Source organism: Sciurus carolinensis, chromosome 9, assembly GCF_902686445.1.
Source record: "Sciurus carolinensis chromosome 9, mSciCar1.2, whole genome shotgun sequence".
Classification (NCBI taxonomy): Eukaryota; Metazoa; Chordata; class Mammalia; order Rodentia; family Sciuridae; genus Sciurus; species Sciurus carolinensis.
The window spans coordinates 80472895-80499281 of NC_062221.1; the positions used below are offsets into that span (position 1 = coordinate 80472895).

The 26387-nt window shown below is 40.4% G+C and overlaps 2 protein-coding genes across 3 annotated transcripts in view; one reads left to right on the plus strand and one right to left on the minus strand.

The window, feature by feature from the left end:
• Nucleotides 1-5464: 5464 nt before the first annotated feature.
• Nucleotides 5465-15597, plus strand: Gcsam (germinal center associated signaling and motility). 2 transcript variants are annotated; one of them, XM_047564476.1, is made up of 7 exons: nt 5465-5601; nt 7458-7526; nt 9876-9920; nt 10885-10931; nt 12520-12548; nt 13365-13578; nt 15578-15597. In XM_047564476.1, exons 1-7 carry the CDS (start codon nt 5573-5575, stop codon nt 15586-15588), a joined length of 444 nt encoding a protein of 147 aa, XP_047420432.1. In that variant the 5' UTR covers nt 5465-5572; the 3' UTR covers nt 15589-15597. The 2 variants fall into 2 exon arrangements, with proteins under 2 accessions (XP_047420432.1, XP_047420431.1); XM_047564475.1 differs by lacking the exon at nt 15578-15597 and having other exon boundaries at nt 13365-14161.
• A 2764-nt stretch (nt 15598-18361) lies between these two features.
• Nucleotides 18362-26387, minus strand: part of C9H3orf52 (chromosome 9 C3orf52 homolog) — a 32552-nt gene continuing 24526 nt past the window's right edge. The window contains exons 4-6 of the mRNA XM_047565599.1: nt 23680-23750; nt 20384-20565; nt 18362-19697 (exon numbers count right to left, since the gene is read on the minus strand). Coding sequence (XP_047421555.1) covers nt 19693-19697; nt 20384-20565; nt 23680-23750 — 258 coding nt within the window. The 3' untranslated portion in view covers nt 18362-19692. The remainder of the gene's footprint in view (nt 19698-20383; nt 20566-23679; nt 23751-26387) is intronic.

A 26387-nucleotide genomic window follows, 5' to 3' on the forward strand; every position in this document is an offset into this window, starting at 1 on the left:
ATATTAAGTAGACACCTTTATTTCCAGTTTACAAATGAGTAAACTTGAGTGAGTTTGAGTAATTTGCAGAAAATCTTACAGCTTGTAGGAGGCAGATTATAGATTTGAAAATAAGATATACTATATATCCCCTCTATACTGAACTCTAAATAAATGCCTGAAGAATTAAAATATTTATAAAAATATTTTAAAATATAAAATATAAAAATTTAAATATACGCCTTCAGGCTCAGACTTCCATGGGAGTTAAGAAATTTCAATACTGTGCCAAACAACTGGTGATGGGCACATTCTTAGGAATGAAGTGCAGAGATTCCAGTCATAAAAGTGTCCTTTGTATCAGGGGTTGTCAATGTCTGGCTAGGTTTTTGAACTGGATTGTAAACATCTCCCGACATAAGGCACTGAAACACAAAGTAACCCTGGTGGTGTCCACCTGCTGGTGTGCAGGAATGTGGGGCTCTGTGCCCAGGGCTCCACTTTACCTGAAAGAAAGTGACTTTGGCCTGAAGAGGGCGCGTAGAGCATGGTTCCCTTTGACTCTCAGAGGTAACCCACTTGTTTACAGTGTCCATATCATTGCTTGTTTTTTTTAAAGATTTTTTGATAACACAAAAAAAACTTTCCTTGGTCCTTTCACCTTGATTTTTAAAACTTCAGCTAAGTTCTTGAACTTTTACTGTGACTGCCCCTCGTGTTTTGTATTTATTTTCCTGTAGATGTTTATCTTTTATATTCCATGTCACTTTTTCTAATGAGAAACTTTTCAAAGGAAGAAACTTTTTTTCTCAAGGGTCACTCATTAACAGGGAAGTACTGTGCTACGCTCCTGCCAGTTAACATCTGTAAGAGACTTTCAGTGAACTGGTCAAATTCCCACTTTGCTTTCAGACAATGTCCTTTCCAATTGAAATAACCTTCTGGGTTATCTTTGTTCTTGACAAGTCATCGGAGCTGATTGCAAAATCTCAGCCTCAGACTTCACCCAGAGAGTTACTAGGACAAACAGTTATCACCTTTTTTAAAACGCTCTTTACGGAGAACTATCGGCAATGAATAGCTATGGTTTTCAGACCTGTAATAGACATTAACTAGATCTCCTAACTGGCTCATCTTCTGCAGCACAAAGTAACTAAAAGATTACCAAGAAGACCCATTAGTATTATTCCCTCCACCCCCACCACACACACATCATGTTATCCACACACAAAATGGTAGGCCATGGTTGCTATCCCAAGTTTTCTACACATAGATGATTTAGATACTTAGAAGATATCCTTTAATATTTATTGCAGTTATCCAGCCTGGGAAAGGAAATGGTTGTAGAAAAAAAAAAAAAATGGAAGAAACAGATTAGTATAGCCCCATATTTCTTAAAACTATATACAATGAGCACCCTAAATTTAAATATAAATTTTGTCATGTGTTTTCTTTCTTACTTCGCTATTCACCTAATTTACTATTAAGAGAGATTTTGTGAATTTTGGATATTCCCCAAATAAGAAAATCTGCCTCCCTAACGTCTTTTAATTATCTGAGGGATTAATAAAAAATTTAATGAAATGACTGTTGGGGAAATGAAATTCAAATCAAAATCTCCTGTCACTCCTTTAAGCCACTCTACAAAAGTAGAAGAGAAAGAAAATCCTTAATTTTTAATAGGAATTAAACTGGAATAAGTGCAATGCACATCACAATCCCTGAAAGAAGTTGCAAAAACAGAAATCTTGCCCTTTTATATAGCCAGGCAAACAATCTATTGCATACATTTTCACAAGATAAAAATGACTAGTTTTCAAATAAGAGGACATTTGTCCCACACGGTTCCTCCTCAACTCTTTTGTTAATGTGTTCACTAATTTCCTGTGCTACACTCATTTACCTTTTTTGTGGGGGTGGAGGGCGTTTTACCAGGGATTGAACTCAGCGGCACTCAACCACTGAGTCATGCCCCCAACCCTATTTTGTATTTTATTTAGGGACAGGGTCTTGCTGAGTTGCTTAGCATCTCGCTTTTGCTGAGGCTTTGAACTCACGATCCTCATGCCTCAGCCTCCTGAACCGCTGAAATTACAGGCGTATGCTACCCTGTCTAGTCATTTATCTTTGATTGGAGATGGATTTGCAATTTGGAGCCAGGTTTCAGCTGAAGTTAAACTCCTATCCTCCCAGGGAAACGGGTTACTTTTCCAAGAGAAATTTTCTAGGTCCTTAAAGAAACATGCTGAGTTGCATACTTTGCGTTTTTTTTTTTTTTAAAGTACATGCATTTCAAAGAACAAAAAACCAAGTTTTGTAAAGTAAATACTCTTAAGAAAAAGGACAATCTCTTCCCTTATCTTCAATAGTGAGAATTAGGTCTTATTTTAAATATGTCTTTGTGCATGTAGGACTAAAACATTGCAAATAATAATATAGTTTGCTTCATGCATCAGGTCCTTCTGGATTGGCATTACCCTCCTTTCCTTCACAGGCTGACCTCACTCTGGAATACTTTCTTCTCCTAGGTAGGGATTGCCTGCTTCTCTACCCATTTACCTGGGAATCCCTCCCAGAGCTAGACTGAAATCTAGAAACTGCAAGGACAATAGTGTTCTGGATAGATCTGGTGTTGTTCAACTCATTCCCTAGTTTCTCGCTTATTATTCAAGATTAAAAAAAAAAAAATTTGCTTTTGGTTTTATTTCCTTTCCAGTTGCTCCTTAAGGGCAGGCAAACATCCGCTTTGGTCACCATTGAAGCCACAGTGCTCAGCACATAATAGGTGTTCAACATATACAGCTGTCACATACAAGAATAATGCAAAAATATTAGGAATACAAGTAGCAATAAATGTTGGTGAAGATGTAGAGAAAAAGGTACACTCATACATTGCTGGTGGGACTAAAGTATGGTGCAATTGGGTGCTGTGGCACATGCCTGTAATCCCAGTATCTTGGGAGGCTGAGACAGGAGGATCATGAGTTCAAACCCAGCCTCAACAAAAGTGAGGTGCTGAGCAACTCAGTGAGACCCTGCCTCTAAATAAAATACACATCCCCTGGCTGGGGATGTGACTCAGTGGTCAAGTACCCCTGGGTTCAATCCCTAGTACCAAAAATAAAAAATAAGTAAATAAAAATAAAAATTGGTGCAACCACTCTGGAAAGCAGTATGGAGATTCCTCAGAAAACTTGGAATGGATCCACCATTTGACCCAGTTATCCCACTCCTCAGTTTATACCTAAAGGACTTAAAATCAGCATACTACAGTGACACAGCCACATCAATTTTTATAGCAGCTCAATTCACATTAGCCAAGTTGTGGAACCAACCAAGGTGCCTTTCAACAGATGAATGAATAAGAAAATGTGGTACATATACACATTGGAATATTACTCAGACATAAAGAAGAATGAAATTATGGCATTTGCCAGTAAACAGATGGAACTAGAGACTATCATGCTAAGTGAAATAAGCCAATCCCATAAAACCAAACTGTTTTAGTCAGCTTTTTTGCTGCTGTGATTAAAAGATCTGACCAGAACAATTTTAAAGAGGGAAAAGTTTATTTGAGGGTTCACAGTTTCAGAGGTCTCAATCCAATTACTGCAGGCTCCATTCCTTGGGGCTCAAGGTGGGGCTGAATAACATGGCGGGAGAGGGTGATGAAGGGAAGCAGCTTGCACCATCAGAAAGCGGAGAAAGACAGTCTCCACTCTCCAGATACAAAATATATATCTACCCCAAAGTCACACCCCAAATCCAGTCTCTTCCAGCCACAACCTACCACTTCAATTAATTAAGTGATTAGGTTAAGACTCTCACAACCCAATTGCTTCTCCTCTGAAGCTTCTTGCATTGTCTCACACATGAGCTTTTGGGGGACACCTCACATCAAAACGATAACACAAAAGCTGACTGTTCTTTCTGATATGCCGATGCTAACATACAATAGGGGATCATAGAAGTTCATTGGATTAGATAAAGGGGAATGAAAAGAAGGGAGGGGCATGGGAATAGGAAAGATAGTAGAATGAATCAGACATAACTTTCCTATGTTCATGCATGAATACCTGACCAGTGTAACTCCACATCATGTGCAACCACAAGAATGGATCCTAATTAGAATAAGTTATACTACATGCATGTATAATATGTCAAAATACATTCTACTATCATGTATATCTAAAAAGAACAAATAAAAAATAAAAGAATAATGCAAAACAAATCCATGATTACTATCCCCAAATTCATTTTTAACCTCTTTTCTTTTAATTGAAATGTAATTTATATAAAATTAATATACCCTTTATAGTATATAGTTCTATGAATTACAAGGAACTCAAAGAGACATATAACCACCACTACAATCAAGATAAAATAACAGAAATTCCATCCATACCTTTGGAACTGATTAGTTCTTCTTCTGCCCTTGCTCATGGCAAATTTTGGTTTTGCCTGGTCCCGAATGTCACAAAATGTCTGTTTTAAGTGTAACTTTTTGAAATAAGGCATTTGAAATTCATCAATTTGTTCCACAAATTAGTAGTCCACTCTTTTTATTGCTTGGTAATTATTCGGTAGTTTGTTCAGCCATTCACCAATTCAAGATTATCTGGGTTATTTCCAATTCGGGGGGCAGAAATAGAACTTTTACATATGGCATCTTAGAGGACATAAGTGTCACTAGGGTAAAATGAATTTGGTAAAGAATTTTCTTTCTTGGCTATTTCATCTAATTTACTGATAAGGGAGTTTTGCAAATATCATATAAGCAGGATTGCTGGGTTGCATGGGAAGTCTAACTTTATACTTAACTGCCATTTAGTTTACAAGGAGGCTGAACCATTTCATGTTGCCAAGAGCAACGTGTCGGACACATTGCTGAGACACTTGTACCCTTCCCTCAGCACTCAGTATTGTCAGGTTCTGTTTTCATTTTCAACATCAGTCATTCTAACAAGTAAGTAAAGATATTGCTTTGTGATTTTGATCTACATTTCCCTAATGACCAGGATGGTGAACATCTTTTCAGGCATTTATTTGCTTGATATCCATCCAGTGTCTTTTGTGAAGCGTCTGTTCAAATAGTTTGCCCATTTTGTTTCTGGATGTTTGCTTGTTCACAAGTCAGTTCTGGGAATTCTTTTTATATTTTCTCCTACCCAGTGGTTTAACCCTTTGGTTTAACCTTTTCTCTTTTAAAACAAAATTTCCCCCTCTGACTTTTGTAAAACAAAGTCATTTAATAGGTATCTGACATGGAAACTCCCCCACAACCCACTTGTAATTGCAGACCTGGGGTTCCCCAGAGACTCAGGGCTTGCACTGACCAGCAGCTTTTGGTTATGGCTACTAGACGCACAAAGGCTTTGACATTTTAGGAGGTTCTGCACGTGTGTGCCTCTAACGCTCCTCCCCCCAGCCTCTTCCTCCCCTATACAGACACCCTTCTCTTTTCTGCTCTGCATAGGCAGCCAGAGCCACGCAACCCTTCACTAAGTCAGGAGTTGCCCTGTAAGAGTGCAAGGCGGTAAGAAGGAAGTGGGAAAGGGACGGTCAACAGGAAGGTGCTGCAAGGACTGAGAGGATGGGGAACTATCTACGGAGGGAAAACAGGTGAGTCCAGGAGGACTCTGACATTACTATGTACTCAGTTTAAAAAATTGTTGAGACAAACTCACAACCGTAGTTATAATATTAGATTAATTATATTTATTTTAACTTCTGTATTCATCAGTCATTTGATTTCTTCATCTGTAAAGAGCCAATAATGTCTTTTTCCCACTTTTGTTTTGGATTTTGGTGTATTCTTTGTTATTGATGGTAAAAGTTATTTGCACTTTAAGAAATTAGTCCTTACGTAAATATTGCAAAAAATATAAACATATTTTCCACTTTCTGTGTATTGGGTTATTGGAATTTTCTATGGTTGTATGTTTGTTACATTTTAAAGGTAATTGAATTAAGTATAAAAATTATTTAGGTTTCTGCCCTGCATTTGTGCTTTAAATTCTTTCTACCTTCTAAGATAAGACAAATCCATACACATATGCTTTGTGTGGTTTTGTTTTATGTTTAGCTCTATTATTCAATATATGCTTTCAGATATAATTTTTTTTTCAAATAGTTGATCAGTTGGCCTAAGATTCTCATTCCCATGATGATTTAAAATGTTTTCCTTGAAGTTGAAGAATATCATGCTAAGCAAGATAAGCCAATTCCAAAAAAATCAAAGGCAGAATGTTTTCTCTGATAAATGGATGCTGATACATAATGGGGGCGGCAAGGGAAAATTGGAGGAACTTTGGACTGGGCAGAGGGGAGTGAGGGGAGGGGAAGGGGCAGGAGGTTGGGAAAGATGGCAGAATGAAATGATCATCATTACCCTATGTACATGTATGATTGCATGAATGGTGTGACTCTACATGGTATACCACCAGGGAAACGAAAAGTTGTGCTCCATTTGTGTGCAATGAGTCAAAATGCATTCTGCTGTCATGTATAACTAAATAGAAAAAAAAAATGTTTTTCTTTATATATTCAAATGTCTTATACTGACTGGGAACTAAGTTTTTTGCTTTACCCCATCACCCAGTTACCATCCTGTCAGCATGCCCCCTACCATGTCTTTCCTGATCAAATTTGTTACAAAAACTGGGGAAACACCCTCACAGGATAGAAGGGCACCTATGCTTTAGGAGAAGAGCTCAGGGTTTCAGAGGAAGAATCTGCGCTAGGGCAACCCAGACTCTCCTTTTTCTGGTTGTGGGTCCTTGAACAATTTGCCTATTTTGGGTCACCCTTTCTTCACTGGTAAATAATAGTATGAGAATATGAACTTCATGGTGGGTATATTCTGGGATTAAGTGAAATATAACACATAAAATTACTGGCACACAGTAAAGCAGTGTTTGAGTGAGCAGTGTTTCTTAGGTTCTTTTTCTTCATACACCCAACTTCCAGAAAATGAAAAGATGATTTTGCAGAAATACAACCTAAACAATGAACTTATTCATTGTCTTTATTTATTCTTTTCCTCCCCTTTTAGCCCATGTTCTCTGCCTCCATGCTTTCTGTGAAAGGGGGTGATTTACAGGAACCCACTGCTTGTGTGCAACCCCTGGAACTGCACCAAACAGTCAGTGACAGCTGAGGATTCCAGGCCTCTTTCTGTACACTGACATTATGGGGAATGTGATGAGGGTTCCTGGACATTTGGGAATGAACGATTTAGGACCAGAGGTGTATGTCTATGGGTCATACTGTGGCAATAGAGAGAACATCAGATCTGAGATAGACACGTTCCTGGCATGTCATTAGGAGGGAGTGTTATCAACTGCGAGTACAGCAAAGGAACACTGAGGTAACTCCAAGATTACACAAATAGCACCAGGGATCAAAGGGGGAAAATTAGAAACCGTGGGAATCTGGAGAGGAAATGCTGAGCCCACTTCTGCTATGTTGAGTTTTAGGTGGCAGCAGGACAGTCAAAAGATGCCTTGGAAACTCAGACTCCAAAACACCCAGCAGAGAACATCCAGGTGAGAGCACCCAGTACCCAACTCATCCTAGCTTCCACCCAAGAAGAATGCAGCCTGACAGGTCCTGGGCCTTGCATACCCTCCATGCAGAGCCCTGCTAGACCCTGCTTCAGCTGTACGGGCAGTCGATGTGAAGACAAGACAATAGACAACAAGGCTTTGATACTTTGGACAGGACACTGTGCTGTTTTGCTAGGAGTCCAACATAACCATGAGCCACAGTAAATAAGACAATGTCAGACACTCTACTGTGTTATAAAATGAGGGGTCCTTTATTCTGTTGTCTTTGTTTGCCTGTCTCAAGTCCTTTGTGCTCAAGTTCCACCTAGACCTTTTACTTTATGCTTTCAGTGTCTATTTCCAAAGTGATCACATTCCCCACACCATGACAATTGGTGAAAGGTTTATGAAGAAGTCCTTGAGTTTACCCTGATGCTGTTAAACTAACGGAGGCTCATCAATTCTTCCTAACCAGGCCCTTTGAGTGCCCAACTCTAAAGAATTTCCTCCAAGAAAAGAATCACTACAATGTGGAACTTGTGTCCCAATGTCCAAGAATCCCAAAGTATGGTAAAATTTATCGTCCTGTTTCCTATGGAGTTACTTGCACTTTTTCCATGGTTTCAGAAAGAGTTTTTGAAAGAGTGGAACTAAAAATCAACCACTGGGCCAAGGCTGTATGGGACCTGCAGACCTAGCGATTGCCCATCAGAGCACATTCTCCAGTGTGAGCTGAGAATCATATATTTTGGGGCGGGCATCATTGGGCATATGCTAAAGCAGATGGTCCAAACAATGAAATAAATCAGAAGAGCCAGGGCCATTATAACAAGGGAGAGATTGAGTAGACCTGGGGGCAAGGGAAATCTTTGTGAAAAGACAGGAACCTGGAATCACTGACTTGTAGACTGAGGTTATAGAAGTGTGTCTGACTTGAGACATGGAAATTATTGGATCTCATCCTAATCCAAAAACATGCACATTGAAAGGCAAGAATACATTTCAGAAAAAGATTAATGAAGGATAGAGTTTACAAATAGCTTTTCCCATAGTTAACTTTATCTGATCCTTACACACCTATGAGCTAAGCCATATATATATATCCTCATTTTATAAATTAAGACACTGTGGTTCAAGGAGGTTAGATATATAGGTCCAGTAGTTTGAAATCTACCACCTCCTTTCATCTCACTCTCATATCCCTTTTGTGAACTTGGTTTCTTAGCATTGGTTTGACTCAGTAGTTTCCTTATGATGCCTTTTAGCAACAGAAGCAGGAGATGGAAGCAAATGGCTTAAAGAGAACTGAAGGCAGCCCAAAGAAGAGGAAGAGCTGTGACCATGCCTTCAAACTCAAAGACTCTGATGATGCACAGCCCCTGGAGGCTGTCAGTACCCTTAGCGAAGTTGGTGGCCACAGCCACTGTCACAGTGCAGCCGGCCATTCCTTCACTGTCCCCTCTGAGGATATTCCATGGGAAAGGTCGTCAGGAGAGACATTTTTGGATGGTGTTTTCCAAATATTCTTACCTAAAATAACTGGTACATGTAGAACTTTATAGAAGGCTTTCACATTCAACCATGGGGGGAATCGACCATGCCTCAAATTCAGAAAGATGCACAGAATGAGACTTATACTTTAACCCAATGTCTGAGTGCAGAGGGATTTATATTTTATCTACCATCAATGACATGTCTGGCTATTTAGCTATGCCATTGTAGGCAAGGTGGTAGGTCAGACAATCTTTGGTGCCAGTTAGAGTTGCTTTGTTCTTGACTACTCATTTCTTATTCATATTTTTATCAAGTATCTATCGAAAACATTTATTCTTTGTCAGGTGTGGCACATACTGATGACATGTACTGTGGTAAATAAGGCAAATATGATTCCCCAACCTTGTGAAGTTCTTCTACTGAAGAATGCAGACAGGTGAGCAGACCATTAAAATGTAGTATGAACAGGAGAAATTCAGAGTGCACTGAAATTCTGTGTAGATCGTCAAACTCACTCTGGAATGAAATGATCTCTAAAATGTCCACATGCTTGTCTCTTGATTTTCTGAAGATCACCCTATGTGTTCCTCATCACAAAGGAACCAAGCAAATCACTAGAATGTCATGTGAGAAAACTTTTCCCTTTGCCAGGAACATAGCAAATGTTTTTTCCCCTGATTCAGAAACCAACAGTGTCATCTTCATCCTCAGAGGGATGTGTCCAGGTCGCCTAAGGAGAAGGCGTGCCTGGGGAAACAGAGGGTTTTTCCACAGAAATGTGGAAGGGAAGGCAGTCACTTTAACAAAGCTGCAGAAACCAGTCTTGTGATTGTGGGTCTCTCTTGGGTGTTTCAGATGCTGGGATTGCCATGTCACTGAAGAGTGTTTCTGCCTCCCATGGTAGGTGGCTCTTAGGAGTTATTTCTCTAAGTGTGGTTTCAATGTGGTGTTTGCTCTGAGCTACCTGTGAACTCTGGGCTGTCTGTGGTCACAGTGCCAGCCTGGCGGCAAGCCCAGACACAATCACCTGAGAGTCAATCTGGGAAGCAACCCTCAGAGTTTGGTGAGAAAGAGGAACGGTTGTCTCATGAGTGGCACACTCTCCTCAAACTGATAAGCCTCAGAAGCGAGGATGAAACTGACTACTAATCTAAAGACTTTTTTCACACTGAAAATCCAGGGTCTCCGTGTACAGAAGCACACCTTTCTGTCCCTTGCACAGAGAATTTATAGTCAGTATACTATTATAACTTACTGTCCATACTGAGATACCTTTGGAAATGACAGATATGTTAAGCACAGTTAATAACTGCTAAGTGATTGGTAATGACTTTAACCACTGAGCAAACCAGACAATATGGTCATCCTCCTCAGAGTAATGTGTCTTTGTCTCCAGAGATGATAATGGATGTCCACCCCATTTATATTGCATCTTTCCAGGAGGCCTTCTCTACATTGTGTTCTAATGGAAAGTGTTTGGGGGATCATGGATTATGACTGGGATTAGTAATTATCCTGGCTCCCCCACTCAATTGATGCAAAACAAACTGTTATTGTGTTAGAAGAAAACCTCCAAAACAACCATACATAGTTCCCTATACCTAAATTCCAGATCAGATTTAGAAAAGGGAAGAAAGAGGAGAAAGAGAGAGAGGGGGCAGGGACATATGTGTCTCTGCCTGGTCTCATCTTTTATTTTCTCTTTCTTATCCTCTGATTCCTATATGCTGAAAAGGTATCATTAAAGTCACATAACTTTAACAACTTAAAGATTAAAATTAAATTGCATAAGGTATTGTAATTTCTTTGGAGAGATTCTGAATATTGAAACAACCAATTGATTTTCCTCGTTTTATTTTTACAGGAAAAAAACATGTGTTTTTAAAGCAAGGCAAGGTTTCCAAAAGAAAAGTAAGTCATTGTCTTCCCATCATTTTCACTTTTGATGGACACAGTTCCCAACTGTCCCTTCCCTATTCACCCAAGGCCCGATGATACCTACATATGTTGCCACAATGTATCCCAACTCATATCTTTTGTCCCTACTAGATTGCGAGCTCACTGAAGAGAAGATAGGCTTATTCATCTCCATTAAGTCCTTAGTGTTCATGGTCTGGAGGCTGAAAGAACTAACAGTGGACAATAAATGTAAAAGATGGAGACAGAAGATATCTATAAGGAACACAAAAAAGTCCAGGGAAGGGCATTTAGAGATTCAGATCCTTATCATGAGAGGACAGGAGAATCAGCATCTACACAAGGGATAAAGGGACAGGGATGGTGGTATCTGCATAATAGCAATCATTCTGCTTCTGTGTGGATAGCAAGTGTAGCCAGGAAGGGCAAGAGCAGATTTCAAAAGGCCACTTAGGTGGCTGGTTCACTGGTCTCCAGAGATAGATCAGTGAGGTTAAGGAGGGAAAAGAATATGGGAAGGAAGGGACAGTGAATAGCATCACTTTTAGGACAACTTTGCCTTCCTGGACAGAGGAGAATGTAGTTCATTCACACACCAAATCCTAAAAACCAGCTTTGTAAGGTGTGTCAATGAATAAGCTTAGCCTCCCAGCCCAGCCATTTTACCCCAGAAATGGGTGGGTCCCAAGAAAGTGTAACCTTCATCAGAGCAAAATGTGACCTCTGATGCTAAATACGATAAATAAGACCTCTGATGCTTTTAGTCCCAGACCCTGTTCTTGTGATAATCATCAGGGAGGTCTCAGATGGCTGTAAAAACACCTGGGATGTGAGACCCTGGAGGAATGTAAATCCCCGCAACGCATGGCAAGCTGCATGCCACACCTGCCTCCTGTGCAGGCTGCACCGAGGGCACCTGTTTATTTACGAGCTGGCCCTTTTGCTGTTGTGGGGGCCAGGGGGGTATAGCACGTGTGTTCATTTGCCTTTTTGCTGAGTGGTCAGGGCCAGTTGGTGACAAACAACTGGCTTTTGAAAAACCATCCTACTTGTGTCCCCATTCCCTGCTTCTTCAGGAATGAAAATGTTCAGCTTAAGATTTTCCCTTCTGTAAGACTTTCCTTGAGCACCTGCCCCCACAGGACCACTGTTCCCTGCTGCCTGCAGGACAAGCAATCCCCTCCTCTCTGCATTGTGGGCCTCTCAGGTTGTCTAACTTCTAGGCTAGCCTGTGAGCCTCTAGAGGACAGAATTGTTTCTGAGGCTTATCCCCTGAGTTCCTCATATGGAGTAGGTATGTGAAGGATGTTGTTAAGTAATGAGAAAAGAGGGGGGCAAGGAGAGTGTGATTTCCTGTTTCACAGATTAGTCTCCTTCCACTTGATCTCTCAGTCTGAGCAAGTTTGGGCTATTTCTTTTCCAGATAGTCTTGTTACTTCCCAGGGATCTTCTGCAGATCAAAAGAGCTCAATAAGGGCACCACAGCTGACCCTTGGTTCTCTGGTTGCTGACAGTCCAGTTCCCACTCCTCTTAAATCACCCCAAGACCTAAAATTCATTGAATGTTATTTTCTTTCTGTAGATGAAGGAATGACACCTACTCCTATCCAGGTAATAAGACCTCTTCTGATCCTAACATGGAAGAAGGACTTTTTAGATGTCAGGGGTATGAACCCAGGGCCATATGCAGCACCTGGTGGCAGAAGTAGCAGCCCCTCTGTTGCACAATTTAGTTTAAGGAACTAATGTTTATTGAGCATTACCTTTATGACAGACAGCATGCTGAGTGCTTTACAGGCATCATCTCATGTAGCTGTCACAGCAACCTCATAAGATGGTACCACAGTTTTCCCATCATTTTACAGATGAGGAAACAGAGATTAAGAAATACTTCCCAAAGTTAAAGAGCTGAAAGATGGCAGAGCCAGGAACCAAAACCAAAGATCATTCCAAAATGCGTGCTCTCTCTTTTGAACCTGGTTCCCTTTGCTTTTTATCTTCTGTGATCCCACCATAAGTAGGGCCTTCCCTGAACTGTTTCTCTTTTTTTAAATGCAGCAATCTCTATAATAAGTGGTTATGTCAAAACCCAATTACATTAAGGTATCATCAGATCATTGTCTCTCATGAGAAGAGGCTGCCCCAAGGCCCTAGACTTAGGGGATTATACAAGGTGCTCAAGGGTCATTCTGGAACATGGGGCAGGGAGAACACACCTGGGTAGTCTGTGTACACTGGGCGATATACATGCTCAGCTTCCTTATCTAGAGGTTGGAGTGGGGGAAATTCACTTAGGAAAAATGGCCAAGAGATGAAAAGGAAGTGGTCACAGAAGACAGACTTTACCAAGGATCAGCACATTGAGACTGAATGTAAAGGGAATAGCACGAGACCCAATCTTGATGATGGCTCTCCTTTGACCAGCAGGACCCTGCTAAGCAGACCTACACCGAGGAGCTCTGCTACGTCCTGATCAATCATAGGGCCCAGGGGAGAAGGCCATCAGAGACTTCTGCTGAGGCGTACTATGAGAACGTTTCCTGCAAGGCTGGGAGGCCCAGGGAGTCTTTGGGAGAAACAGAGACTGAGTATTCACTTCTCCGAATGCCTTCCACTCCTAGGCAGCTCGCTTCCCCAGAAGGTGAATATGAGCTTCTCATGCCGAGCAAAATCTCCTCCCGCTTCCTACAGCAGCCACAAGCACTTGCCACACCCTTTGAGACACAGTTTTCCCTTTTACAATGAATAGGCCGGACTAGTATTAGTTTAGCACCAGTAGATAAAAGTGGAGAGCTCTGCTCAAAGCAGACTTGAGGCATAAAGCCCTTCCACACAGGACCTCTAAGATCCTGCTCAACATTCAGTATCTGAGAGTCAATCTTTATCCTGAACACCACTATTTGAGAAAGGAGTGACCATCTTTGATTTTAAAAAGAGCTGGAAGTGCTGAGTGGTAGGAAGGGCTTTGTGGTTCCCCTGCAGCTCTGTTCACCACAACAGGTTCTTGGGTTCTTATAAAATATCATCATGATTTTTATCTGAAGTCACAAGGAAGTTTTCTCATTATATCAAGTGACTTGAGGGGGAAATTACCCATTGCAGTGACCTTCCAGCAAGAGTCTGGGGTGCTCCTCTGAGGAATGTCCTTGATACAGTGTCTTTTGACTCATTGGCTCCTGTGACTGGGTTGGTTACGGGTTGATCCAAGAGGCTACAGTACAGGTTTTTATAGATCTTTAACCTGTGGGTTTTTTTTTTTTAAGCTTTGTATAAATAATAAATCTACTTTGACGGGGGAGCTGGGCATTGAAACTACAAACTAGGCACGTGATCCACCACTGAGCTACACTCCAGCCCCACCCCATAAATCTTAATAAGACAATCAGACTCAAAGAGTGACAGTGCAGAAAGACCCTCAGAGAGAATAATTTGCCCATTGATATGTTAAATTAGTGGCACAACTTTAGCTAGAGCATGAGTTCCTGTCTTCCAATTCAGTACTCCAGTGTGCTGTACAGAAGAACTTCTGCTGTGTAGTAAATATTTCTATTAAATTGCATGCTGTGTATAAAGTATGAATGAGAAGTTCACATGGGAAACAACACACACATCTACCCCTTCTCTAATGAGCATGCCTCCAAGGCCTTGATTATTTATTGTCTCTCTTCTCTCTTTGTTTTTTAGTATTTCTAGAGCTATGTATCCCTAAACCAGGGTTCATCACACTGTGGCCCACTAACCGAATCTGGCCCAACACCTATTTTTGTAAATAACATTTTACTGGGACACAGCCACACTTATTTCTTTGCATTGTTTGTGGTTGCTTAACCATGATAGAGTTGAGTAGTTGTGACATAGACCACAGACCCTGAAAAGTCAAAAATATTTATATTTTGTCCCTCTCCAGATTAAAAAAAAATGCAGATATCTGCCCTAAATGATCACAGTTTGAAATAAACTTAACAGGAACATGGTTGGTTTTTTATGTAACTCATAATTGTGGTACCAATAAAATGATATGAAAATATTAAACCACAAATGAGATGAGTGAGACCAAGAAAATTAGCAAATTAGGCTATTTCTATATGCACACCTGTGTCCTCAATTTGCTGTTTTGTTTAACTCATGGCTATTGTCCTAATTTTAGAGAAGTTAAAATAGTAAAACGTTAGTTGAAACAAGTGGTAGATACATTATGTTTCATTACTGTTTTGTTCTCAAAGCTCAACTTTGCAATTTAAAACAAGGCAAGTGCCCAATGAGGAGAAATCCAATGGCTTGAGGCTAGATGATCCATGCAGGCTTGCTGGGCCTTCAGCCAGCTGATGTCCTGAGCTAAGAGTGGATCACATCCTGATATCTTGGCCTCTGCTAGCCTCCTATTTTTAGCAAATTCTTTCACGGGTAACCCTAAACAGGATCTTTGGCTGGATTTCATTCAGGTTTAAAAAGAAGTGTTCATGGTAACCGAGGACATTGTGCAAGGCTCAGGGGGAAGAGTGTGGATCCAAGTCAGACAACCAGTAGTTCAAATCCTGGTTCTCTCTCTTCCTCCTCTGTGACCTGTCTGCTACAAAGATGCTCAGGTTTTTCATCCACATGGTAGGATTACATCTAATACAACAAATCATCTATCCTAGGCCCTGAATAGAAATCATACCAAACAGTAAAGAGAAACAGAAATCTTTTATGATGTATGGAGAAGAGTGTGTTGATGCATCTGGTGATCCAGGGCCACCCAAGGACCTTCCATTGAGGTGGAAACACCAAACTGAGGGTTTGTGCTGGGATTTTTTACATGAATATGAAACCACCATGGAAGTTGGTTGGTTCTTAGTACAAGATGATAACCTATATGTGTTTGAGCCTTATCCTGTGAAAGCGTTACCTGCCCCATACAGTATTCACCTCCCATCAGGACCATATTAAGTATAAATGCCTAGCCAAAAAAAGTTGTTCTTATAATGAAATGAGAAGGATTATAAAAGGAAATTATTATGTGCTAGAGAACCACTTTGAGGTTTTTCGAAATAACCCATGATGATGTATGTAATGTTTTTTGTCAATCAAAAATAATAAAATAATTTAAAAAGAAAATACAATATGAATTTAGTACACTTAATGTATAGAATATCTCAATTTTTCTAATAAATTTTAATGTTGAAAAAACCCACTATGTATGTAATGCTGATCCTATTTTCCACAGATTTCTAGATTTCTGATGAAATCTGTGTACTCTATTGGTGGAAAATACACATTCACACACACATTTGTACACAATGTCACTGGGTTAAGAATGAACTCCTTAAAGAATTCATGTTCTTGATAGAGATCCTGAGGCTGAGCATTTACTCTCCCATGTCACAAACATAACCAGAAAAATCCCTATCCTTCAAGCTGGGCTTCAAAGTGTACATGGCCAAAATTCAGAGGTACAATGTCCAGCAACAGCAGGCTTTGTGGTTTCCATTACATTCATACTAGCGTCTAGAAATAATCTCTTACTCTGTGAAAAACTTATTTAAAACAAAAGAAAGAAATGGGAAAGGGACAAAGACAGGGCAGGAAATCTATTGACAAGTTCAATGGTTGACGTTTTTAGGACAAACCTGGATGACAGGTAATTCAAATGTTCTCAGGGATGAAAGGGCACATGCAGAAGAAACAAGTCTCTATGACCCCAGGAGAGCCTACAGAGAAAAAGGGGTTTCAATATTGCATGCATCTGACTGTTCTTTTCTAAGTCTAGACATTTATGTCCAGAAAGTCCACTTGATCTGATTATGCTTTGCTCCTGCCAATTATTGAATGAATCAGTGTAAATCCCTCCCACTTTCCTACAGGGTTCTTTTGCAAGTACTTGGGGAAACATTGGGTGATGGTTGTCATCACAGTGTCTCCAACAGCCTGATAGCCACACCTTTCAATTCATCATTCCCCAGACTACTTGTGGCCTCACAGATCCCCAGATGTCAACCAAACCTTGAACTAAGTATGACTGTGGGGCACCCACCAGGGTTGGTGGCCATTCACCATGTATAGTGAATCCGCTAGGCTTTGCCCATAGGAAATGATGGGACTAATGGGCTGGTCCTTCCAGCTCTTCAGATCTTGGTCTCCCAGGTATAAGATGAGGGGGTTCCCTTCTGATGTTAAAAGTCAATTTCTAATCATAAAGAAAACACTAAAATATGTCTAGGGATAAAACTACCAGCAATATTGTGAATTACCTTACTAAAAAGCAATGAAACAATAATAGGAGAGAATGATAGTCTTTGAGATATTGCTCCCATTTTTCTTTTCATGGATCATACTCTGAATAGGGCAGGAATTTCTATCAAGAATCCACATATAAGAGGAAAAGGAGAGAATGTGAACTGCAGCCTAAGAAAATACAAACATGTACAAAGGAGGGCAAATCTACTTATTCAAATCCCACCAGTGCTTCAGCGTTCAGTTTGAACTTCCTTCTTCCTATGCAAAACCTTCTCTGACTGAACCACACTGACCACTCTTTTCTCTGACCACCCGTGACCTACAGTTTTTCTGTATTTTTCAAACCTGGGTATTTTCCCCTGCTGGTGCCTCTTTCTTCTGTTCAGATTCTGATTCCCTAATTGTATTAAGAGCTTCTTTTCTCATTATTGTCTCCACTGGTATCCTCCATAGCCCTCCATAAAACACATCATTTAAAAAAATAGAAAAAAATTAAATTAAAAAGCAAAAAATAATTGGACACATGGCTAGAATTTTTGTTGGCAGCAGAGACAGAAGTGGTTCTGCTGATGTGGCTGTCTCCATTCTACACATGTCTAAGTGATTTCTAGAAAAGAGCAGAAATTCAAACCCTTCAATTATTTCACAGATACTTGTCGAAACCACACATTATTTTGTCATTAAGATGAGCAGTGACCAATAAATTCATTTCTAGAGGAAAACATTGGATATTTAAGTGTATTGTTTTTCAAACACCCTACAATGCTTTAGTCACACGGGTTAGTTCTTTTCATACCACTTGGGCCAAAAAGTCAAACCTTGGAAAGTTCTCTCTATGATTTGCAAGTGGTCAAAAACTTGTCTTGGTGCTTTCCAAAGAAGAAGGGAAAAACATAACCAAATGCTGTCTCTAGATACAAACATGCCCATGCTTCCAGCTCCAGGTCCTTGCAGATGCCTGGTCCTGCCAGAGAAGTTCCTCCTCAGAGGAAGTGGAGGGGGTGGACAGCCTCTCCCTGTGCTCAATGGAACAGAAAGAAGGATCCTGCCTACCCCAGTCCAACCAGCTCCATCTGACTCATAAAGAAGAGGAAGCTGCCCTCAGGGACATAAAAAGATAACTTTTAACCTCATTTACTTCAAGAAAATGCCAGTCCAAAGCATGACCCTGGAGAGAGGACCCTGTGAGACAAATGTGAAAACAACAATGCAGATGCAAAAATTTATTGTAAATGTTTTTAAAGTCATTCTCCATTAAAACTGTTAGTTATTTTCCAAAAAGTACAAACACACTAAGGTTCACATTTAACATGTGAAAAATAAAGAGGAAGAAGAAAAGTTCACTAATTTAAGGAACTATCCTTATAAAGAGATAATGAGTTATAACACATATATTTTCCAGTTAAATAAGAAAGCAAATTCACATTATCCATAATCCTGGCTCAAGTCACATCTACACTCCAGCACACACCCATAAATAGCTGCCCCTCACAGACTTCCACCCAAGGCTAATTTAACTGAGATACTGCAGAATCTCTCATTATAGGACCACACAACTGTTTCTCCTTGCACCAAGGTAATTTTCCCAAGAAAACAAATATTCTGTTCCTTCATGACAGACAATTCTACATCCATAGAAGACTGATCAGTGCCTAACATTCCTCCTTCCCTCAAATGAAGGCATAAGCTCCTAACAGTTTATGTCAAAAGGACCATAGTTCTTCCTGTTTCACGGCCAAGTGAGATAAGTCACACCATCAATGCCCCAAGACACTGAGTTCCACAAGAAGGCTGGTAACACAGGTAATACAAAGCAAAGGTGTGATATCCACAGCAGAAGTTAAGCAATCTTAATGGTTATTTGATGGAAATTTATAAAAATATAAATGGGGTGACAGTGTAAAATGATGGTAGCACGTTCAAAACCCACAGGCCCTCGAGTTTCCAAAGAGGTGTTTAGGAGTCACAGGGAAAAGCAGATGCGAAATAATTAGGAAATATCTATCTTATTTCTGTGTCTGTGTATGTAAAAGTAAACTGGTGATGTGCTTAAGGCTGGTTTGCTAAGATACCCAGGTACTCTATCATGGTGGGAGGAGGTGGAGATTTTAATGAGTAATTGGTTGCCTTCTCCCTCCCCTGGACCTTGTTTCTCCCTGCCCCAACTCAGGCTGACAGGAACCTGTCTAAAACAAGACACTGCACTATCCTTGTGCTAAAGAGAAAGCATCCACATGTGGATAGAGAGGGACAGAGCCTCAAGAACTGCAGGGCCCACACACAAAGTGACCCACCCCTGACCCTACCCTCCCACCCATCTGACTTCCTGCTTTGTCAAGACTGAACTCAATTAGGGCAGCGCTTGGAAGCTGCCTTGCTGGGTGTGGATTCAGACTTCCTAATTGTGCAGAATCAGGAGGAAGGACAGTCTCCACGCTCTGGTCATTATCACAGGATTTTTTCTGTAAAAAAGAATGAATTCTTTTCATCTCCAAAAACTCAGAGGAGAACTTTCTGACACAGACCAGCCTCCACCACTTCACTCTGAAAAGAAAACACAGAAGAACAAGTCACTACTTTTAAAAATCAAGATTATTTTAAACATTTTTTTTCTGGTTTCATAGGGCTCGAACATAAAATCTTAGGTTAAATTGGAACTTGTGTCAGTTCTGAACAGAGGACGTTCACTCTTTGGTCAGTGTGCATGCACACACACACCATCCTGGACACTTTCCAAAAGGTAAAAATAAAATTTATAGTCCGATTCTTTGTTTTGACATAAATCATGATAAATAATATTTTGAAACAACGTTCAGGATACTGAAGATATCTTAACATTTGACCATTTTCTTGTAATCTAACCCTAAGAACCTCTAAAGAGTGGAGGTTCTGAATCGTGCTGTGTGTTCTGGCAAGGAAATGATGAGAGCTGGTTGAGTTGGAGGTGCTGATCAAGACCATGGCCGAACACAGATAGCTCCTGTGCTCAATAGCAGGGGTCTCAAACTCCATGGTTTATTTCTTACATAACTTTTTCCAACTGTACTGTCAGCTTATGGAGGGCAGGGACTGACCTCCACAGTGTGGAACATTCCCACACAGAAGCAACACAGGTTGCCTGGAAGAGTGAATGGATGGATATTTTACACAAAGTGGCCAGACCAAACCATCTGACCCCAATCTGTTCATCTCTCATCCAGACTCTGACTTCTCTAACTTTCTCTACTTACCATAGAGCAAGAGAGATGCTGGATCGAGTCCCAGACTCTCACAATGAGGTACACTCTTATCGTGGAAATCCTGTAGCAAAACACCCAGTAAAAGCTCCGCACTCATCATATACTTCAGAAAGTTATCATCATCCCACGGAACTCCAAACTGCAGGTGATAGGTTGCCGTGGCGTTTTCACCACTGAAAGCCAAACCAGAGACAGTAAGACACAAGCAGAATCAAACTCAGTGTTAGAAAATCAGTCTTAGCAACAATATCTGTGTAGTTCTTCATCTTCTTCCTCTAAACGATAGCAAAGGGTGTACCGTTCTAGGAGAATGTACTATCCTAGAAAAATCATCCATATTCCACTTCAGGGAAAGTGTGATCACAACCTCCTCCCTCCACCTAATCACCATCCTTCAGGAGTTCACTGGTAGAGACCATCAAAAGGAGAGACACAGCCTGTGTTTAAAGAAGACAGCTTGCTGACATGTCCTCTGTCCCAACACCAGCCTTCTGCCCTCTGAGGCAAGTCAGGAAGCCTGCTCTCTGCTCCTTGCAAATTTCCACCTGCACATTCTCAATGCTACCCCCACGGTGAGGGTCAGAGTATCAGTTTAACATGCTCTTTATTAAACTTATAAAAATGTTTAAGGTAGGGCCCACAGCTACCTACCATTGGCTGAATGTAGGACTCCTGAGCTACCAGGCTGCCCTACGTACCCACAGAGAATCACACATCTGTGTATGTTCCCAAAGTTGGAAATTGTTCTGCTCCTTTTCCAGTTCCAGATACCCCTAAGGCAGGATGACCAAGATTTGCTGAGGAAACCCCAACTAAGAGGAAACCTTAATGCTTTCGTCTTCCTAGAATATACTTTTCCCATTTTCAGAATAAAATTAATCAAAGGTCTATCTTCAGTTAATTAGTAGCTTATGTTGCTCTTTAAACTCTGACTCAAAATTTAGGATTTCACAGTTATTCTATTAGTTTGGTTCAAGATGACCTACATAAAGCAATAATTAGTTGGTGGTCACAGATGAGACTATCATCCTAGGGCAAGTTTAAAGACACTGCAGTTCCACCAGCATGAATCAGCCACCATCCCTGCTGAGGACGGGCAGAGAGCTCCCTCTTGTGCCCAGAGGTCGAACCAGCCAATAATTTAAACACTAACGTGTCTGACAATTCAATTGTCTGTAAACTCTACTATGGACCAGTAGAGTGCCATGAAAGTAGTGTGGATGAAATGCATAAGGCAGAGTTGGAACTGCCAAGAAGCACAGTTTCAAGGATGTCACTAAAGTCAGGCTGAAATATGCACTTTCAAACTCTAATTCAGCTACCCTAATTTTCAGGTGCCATTACTTATCCTCTGGTCTTTGCCCTTTAATTATGACTAATGATGGTTAGCACCTTGACAGAAAGCCACCTTGCCTATCATGGGAAAGAACACAAGAGGGCTAATGAAAAGGTCCAGAGGTGGAATTTCAGAAGACCAGCTGAATGAAAATTCAGACTGCCTAACCTGGCTAGCCCATTCTCGTCCCCCCATGTCAGGTCACTGGCTGAACTTACACAAGGCTGAATTTTAAAGGGAGAAGAATTTTCAGGGAAGCAGTGAATCCTATGGGCTTTGCCTCAGTAGCCCACCTCTGGAGTGGGTACAGCAGCTAATAAGCCAAAGGGCATTTTCCAGATGTCTGCTGGACCTGCTAGACTGAGGTCAGCACAATCCATCGACAAATGCATAAGCCAAGAAAGTGCTGTCTCTTGCTCATGTGCAGCAGCATTTTGTGGAAGCAATGGCTTCTATGTCTCAATTCAACATTTTAGAAACTCTTCCTGGCTTTAAAAAAAATAAAACGAATGTTTTCCAGAGAGAATTTTTTAAAATCTAAAATACTAAAATACCTAAGTTTTTTCTTCTCCAAATAACTTTCTGTTTTTGTTGTTGTTCTAAATAGTTATACCATAAATAACTTTCAATAACAGATTCTCTAACATTAAGTCTTGGCTAGATTTCAGGTCATGTTTCACTCAGGTTTTTTATGGGTTTTCCCAGTATTTACCCTCACTCCTGTTATATAGTCTCAACCCCTCTAGACCCATAATATGGAGCTAGATTCCTGGAAAGAATCTGTAGGCTGTGTGAGGGTCTTCTCTCTCCCAGCATTGCTGCAATCTTTGCGTTGAAAGTTGCATCAAGGGGATGGAGGAAAGTCTGTTAGGTCTATTTATACATCTCTCCCTTTTCTACTGGCATTTAGTACCAGTAGTTTATGATTAAAGGAACAATGTCAAGAATGGCAACATTAGGCAGCATGTGACTTGTGGAACCATTAAGAAAGAGAAGGTAGGCCGACACCACCTACATTTGCAGACTTCAGATCCATTTCAGCCCAACTCCATGGGCTTACCACTGGCTTTACATGCTTCCTCTCCCAGGTAGCCTAATATTACATTTTGGAAAATGTATGGTTTTAGAAGGAGATCTCAATATGTAATATATCCTTTGATAGTGGTGTCCCAGAGACATCTTAGGAACAGGAGACAATAAAGCCATGTAAATCTTCTTCAAATCACTTCCAATAGTCCTAATGATATAAAACGCTAATAAAAATGATCTGGAGACCCTTTTGAATACAACCAAAGCATATTAAAGATTAGGGGGAAATGAAAGGGGGTTATGAAAAATGGCAGAATGAGACAGACATCATTACCCTATGTACATGTTATGATTACACAAATGGTATGAATCTACATTGTGCACAACCACAGAAATGAAAAGATGTACCCCATTTGTGTACTAATAATCAAATGCAGTCCATAAAAATTAAAAAAATAATTTTAAAAAGATTAGGGGAAATTGAAAAATAAAGAAAAATGTGTGTGTGCACATGTGTGGTATTTATAATAAATACATATGCAGAAGAAATCACAACAAACTATTGATAGTGGTTAATTTCATAGAAGGGAGTACAATTAGTTATTGATGGTAGTTATTGAATGTACTCCTATATTGTGCTCTTCAAAGCAAAAGCCAGCATATGGATTATATCATTTCCCTCATATCACTATCTGAGATCTAATTTTCTTTCCACCCTTAATTTACTTGTTCATCCACTGTTAAATAGAAAAGGTTTACCTGGGACTAAATTTTCCCCTCTCCATGTGACCTAATTTGAATTACATAATTAATCTGGGCTTCCTTTTTCTCATTTGTAAAATTAAAGAATTGGTACACAATACCTGAGGTGGGCAGGAGTGGCAAGAGAAAGAGACCAAGAGGTTACACTGCAAACTCTTACCTGAAGTCCACTCTTTCAACTGAAGTGAAATAACGACTCAGAGATGGCGATTTACTGTACACATCTGCAAGCTAATCAAACAGAAAGAAAATAACGTTATTGACGAACATCTTCCATATCACTGGAGAAGGCAAAACTACCTCCAGACGAGGGAGATTCCCCTCTAACTAGGAATTAACCTATCCAGAGGCTCTGGGTAGAGAAAGGGAAGGTGTGAGCCTACCACAAACAAAGATTCAAGTGAGCACTCACTTAAAAGAGCCTGGTTGACCAGGCCCCAGTGACTCCACAGAGAATTCTCAGCTCCTCTCATGAGCTGTGATGCCATCCGATGGCCAGGGTGGTGAGGGTGGTCAGTGGTCCACAGCAGGAGCCCATGCAGTCCTCAAGGACCATGGAAAAGAGAGAAAACCCTGAGGTGGCTGGATTGGGAGTGCATTAGCATGGGTCACTCAGCACTGGGGACATCACTGGTCCAGGGCTTCTTTCTCCCTTCTGCAGAGCTGCATTGCAAGGAAACATGACTGTGCTGAGCCACAGATGCAGCACCACCCATGCACAAAGGGATAGAGTGGGGAGTGGCAAAGACAAGAAGGTTTTATTTTATGCATGAAATATTGCAAACATCAGAAAAAAAAAAAAAAACACGACACCTGTGTTCCCACCACCTAGCTCTTATGCCTTGCATTTCACTACACAGATGCACCTTAATTTATTGGTGGGCTTATGTCCTGATAAATCCACTATAAACTGAAAATATCAAAAGTCAAAAATGCTTTTAATACACCTAAACAATCCAAAGCTGAGCCCAGTCTACCTTTCACGGTGCTCAGAACACTTAGATTGGCCTGCAGTTGGGCAGAATCCTCTAAATGCGATGCCTATTTTACAAGGAAGTGTTGAATATCTCATAAAATTAATTGAATACTGTACTGAGAGTGAAAAACAGAATGGGTATATGAGCGTGTTTTCACACCATCATAGAGTCAGAAATTCGGAAGTGGAACCATTGTAAATCAGGGACTGTCATTATTGAGTTCAGACCTTTACTTTGGGAAACAAAAATAGAGCTAAAGTGATCTCTACCCTATTTAATTTTTCCTGCCTCCCTCCCCTAGTGCTAACCAGAATCCTGACACTGGCATGCATCTTTTCCTTGCATATTTCTATAAATTAGTACTTCCTTACATCTTTATGTAATAAGAATATATGATTTAATTTGTGCTTTTATTCAAATAAGAGGTACCATATTCTATGTAATCTTCTAAGACCTGATCCTCTCCCCCACCTGACTTTGGTGGTGGGAAACCCAGGGTCTCATGCAAATGCTTTACCACCTAGTTACACCCAAGTCCTGGTTTGATTTTTTCTTCTTTTTTTCTTTTTTTGTGACGGGGTCTTGCTGTATTGCCCAACCTGAACTTAAACTCAGGTGATCCTCCTACTTCGGTTTCAGAGTAGCTGGGACTGCAGGTGTGCACCACCACACCCAGCTTAAAATTTGCTTTTTCTTTTCTTTTTTTTCCACTAAAACTTACATTTGAGATTTATTTGTCAGGTACATCTTAGTGAAGGCCATTTAATCTAACACCTGGTAGATTCCATCACAGGATTATACTGGTGCATCTGTTCTACTGATGGTTATGTGCATTGCTTCCGATTTTCCCCTGTTACAAACTATGCTGAAGCAATCAACCTTAAACATTTCTGTGCATCTCTCATTGTAACATGCAATAGGGTCCCTGGGCCATATGCCAAGAAATGGAATTATGGGATCCAAGGCAGATTCCTTCAACCCATTAAATCTTGTCAAATTGCTCACCATTTTGCTCTTCTCCCAGCTATGTAAACATGTTTCCTTTCCCACTTTCTTACTGAACTTTTAAATTTCTCCAATTTGAGAGATAGAACATTGTGTTTCACATTCTGTATTCCACTTTGCTTACTAGTGAGGCTGAGCACCTTTTCCTGTTTCATTCTGAATTGCCCATTAGTTTCTTTTCCTATCCTTTTCTTGTCTCCCTGAAGTGGTTAGTTTTGTACTATGGATACCTGCTGTTGATATTATGTTACAGAATCTTTTCCTAGGCTTTGATTAGTCTTTTCATCGTGTATCAGAGATATAAATCCTAATCTCACAGTTAGGAGAACATGAAGCTAAATCCATTTATATTTCATTCCTTCTAAATTTATACTGGAAGGTTAAACACTTTGTTCTAACACAAATTGGTTAGAACAGATTAGTTCTAACACAAATCAGGACTGTACTGGAGTCTGGTTACGCTCCCCATATGCACCCGGCCCTGGGGTTAAAGTGAGACCACAGCCAAGTATCTAAGAGCACCACCAGACTCTCTCCTCCCAGCCTGGCCTCAGCCCTGGGAATGTTCCAGAAATCTCACCAGCATCCAATGGTACCCCTGTGCTAACCAGGCATGCCCAGCTACACCATTAACGTTCAGTGCCTGTTACTTTATCCAATAACAAGCATTGAAGATACAAAACAGCAGTGCCCAATGGGGAGTTCACCTGTCTCCAATCCAATTGCAAGGGGATCACAAGGAGTCTGTGCTTCACAGCACACTCCCATCTAATTCACACAATGAAAACTCAATCTCTCAGAGAGCACAGATTAGAACATTTATTATTTGTTTTAATTTTTTTTATTGAGCGTAATAGTTATACATAGTAGTTGACTTCATCCCAAC

Bases quoted from the DNA above. Each gene is read 5' to 3' on its own strand.
- Gcsam (XM_047564475.1), top strand. From the start codon at position 5,573: ATGGGGAACTATCTACGGAGGGAAAACAG. The intron at 5,602-7,457 runs GTGAGTCCAGGA...GTTGAGTTTTAG, and splicing joins TATCTACGGAGGGAAAACAG to GTGGCAGCAGGACAGTCAAA. The intron at 7,527-9,875 runs GTGAGAGCACCC...TGGGTGTTTCAG, and splicing joins ACCCAGCAGAGAACATCCAG to ATGCTGGGATTGCCATGTCA.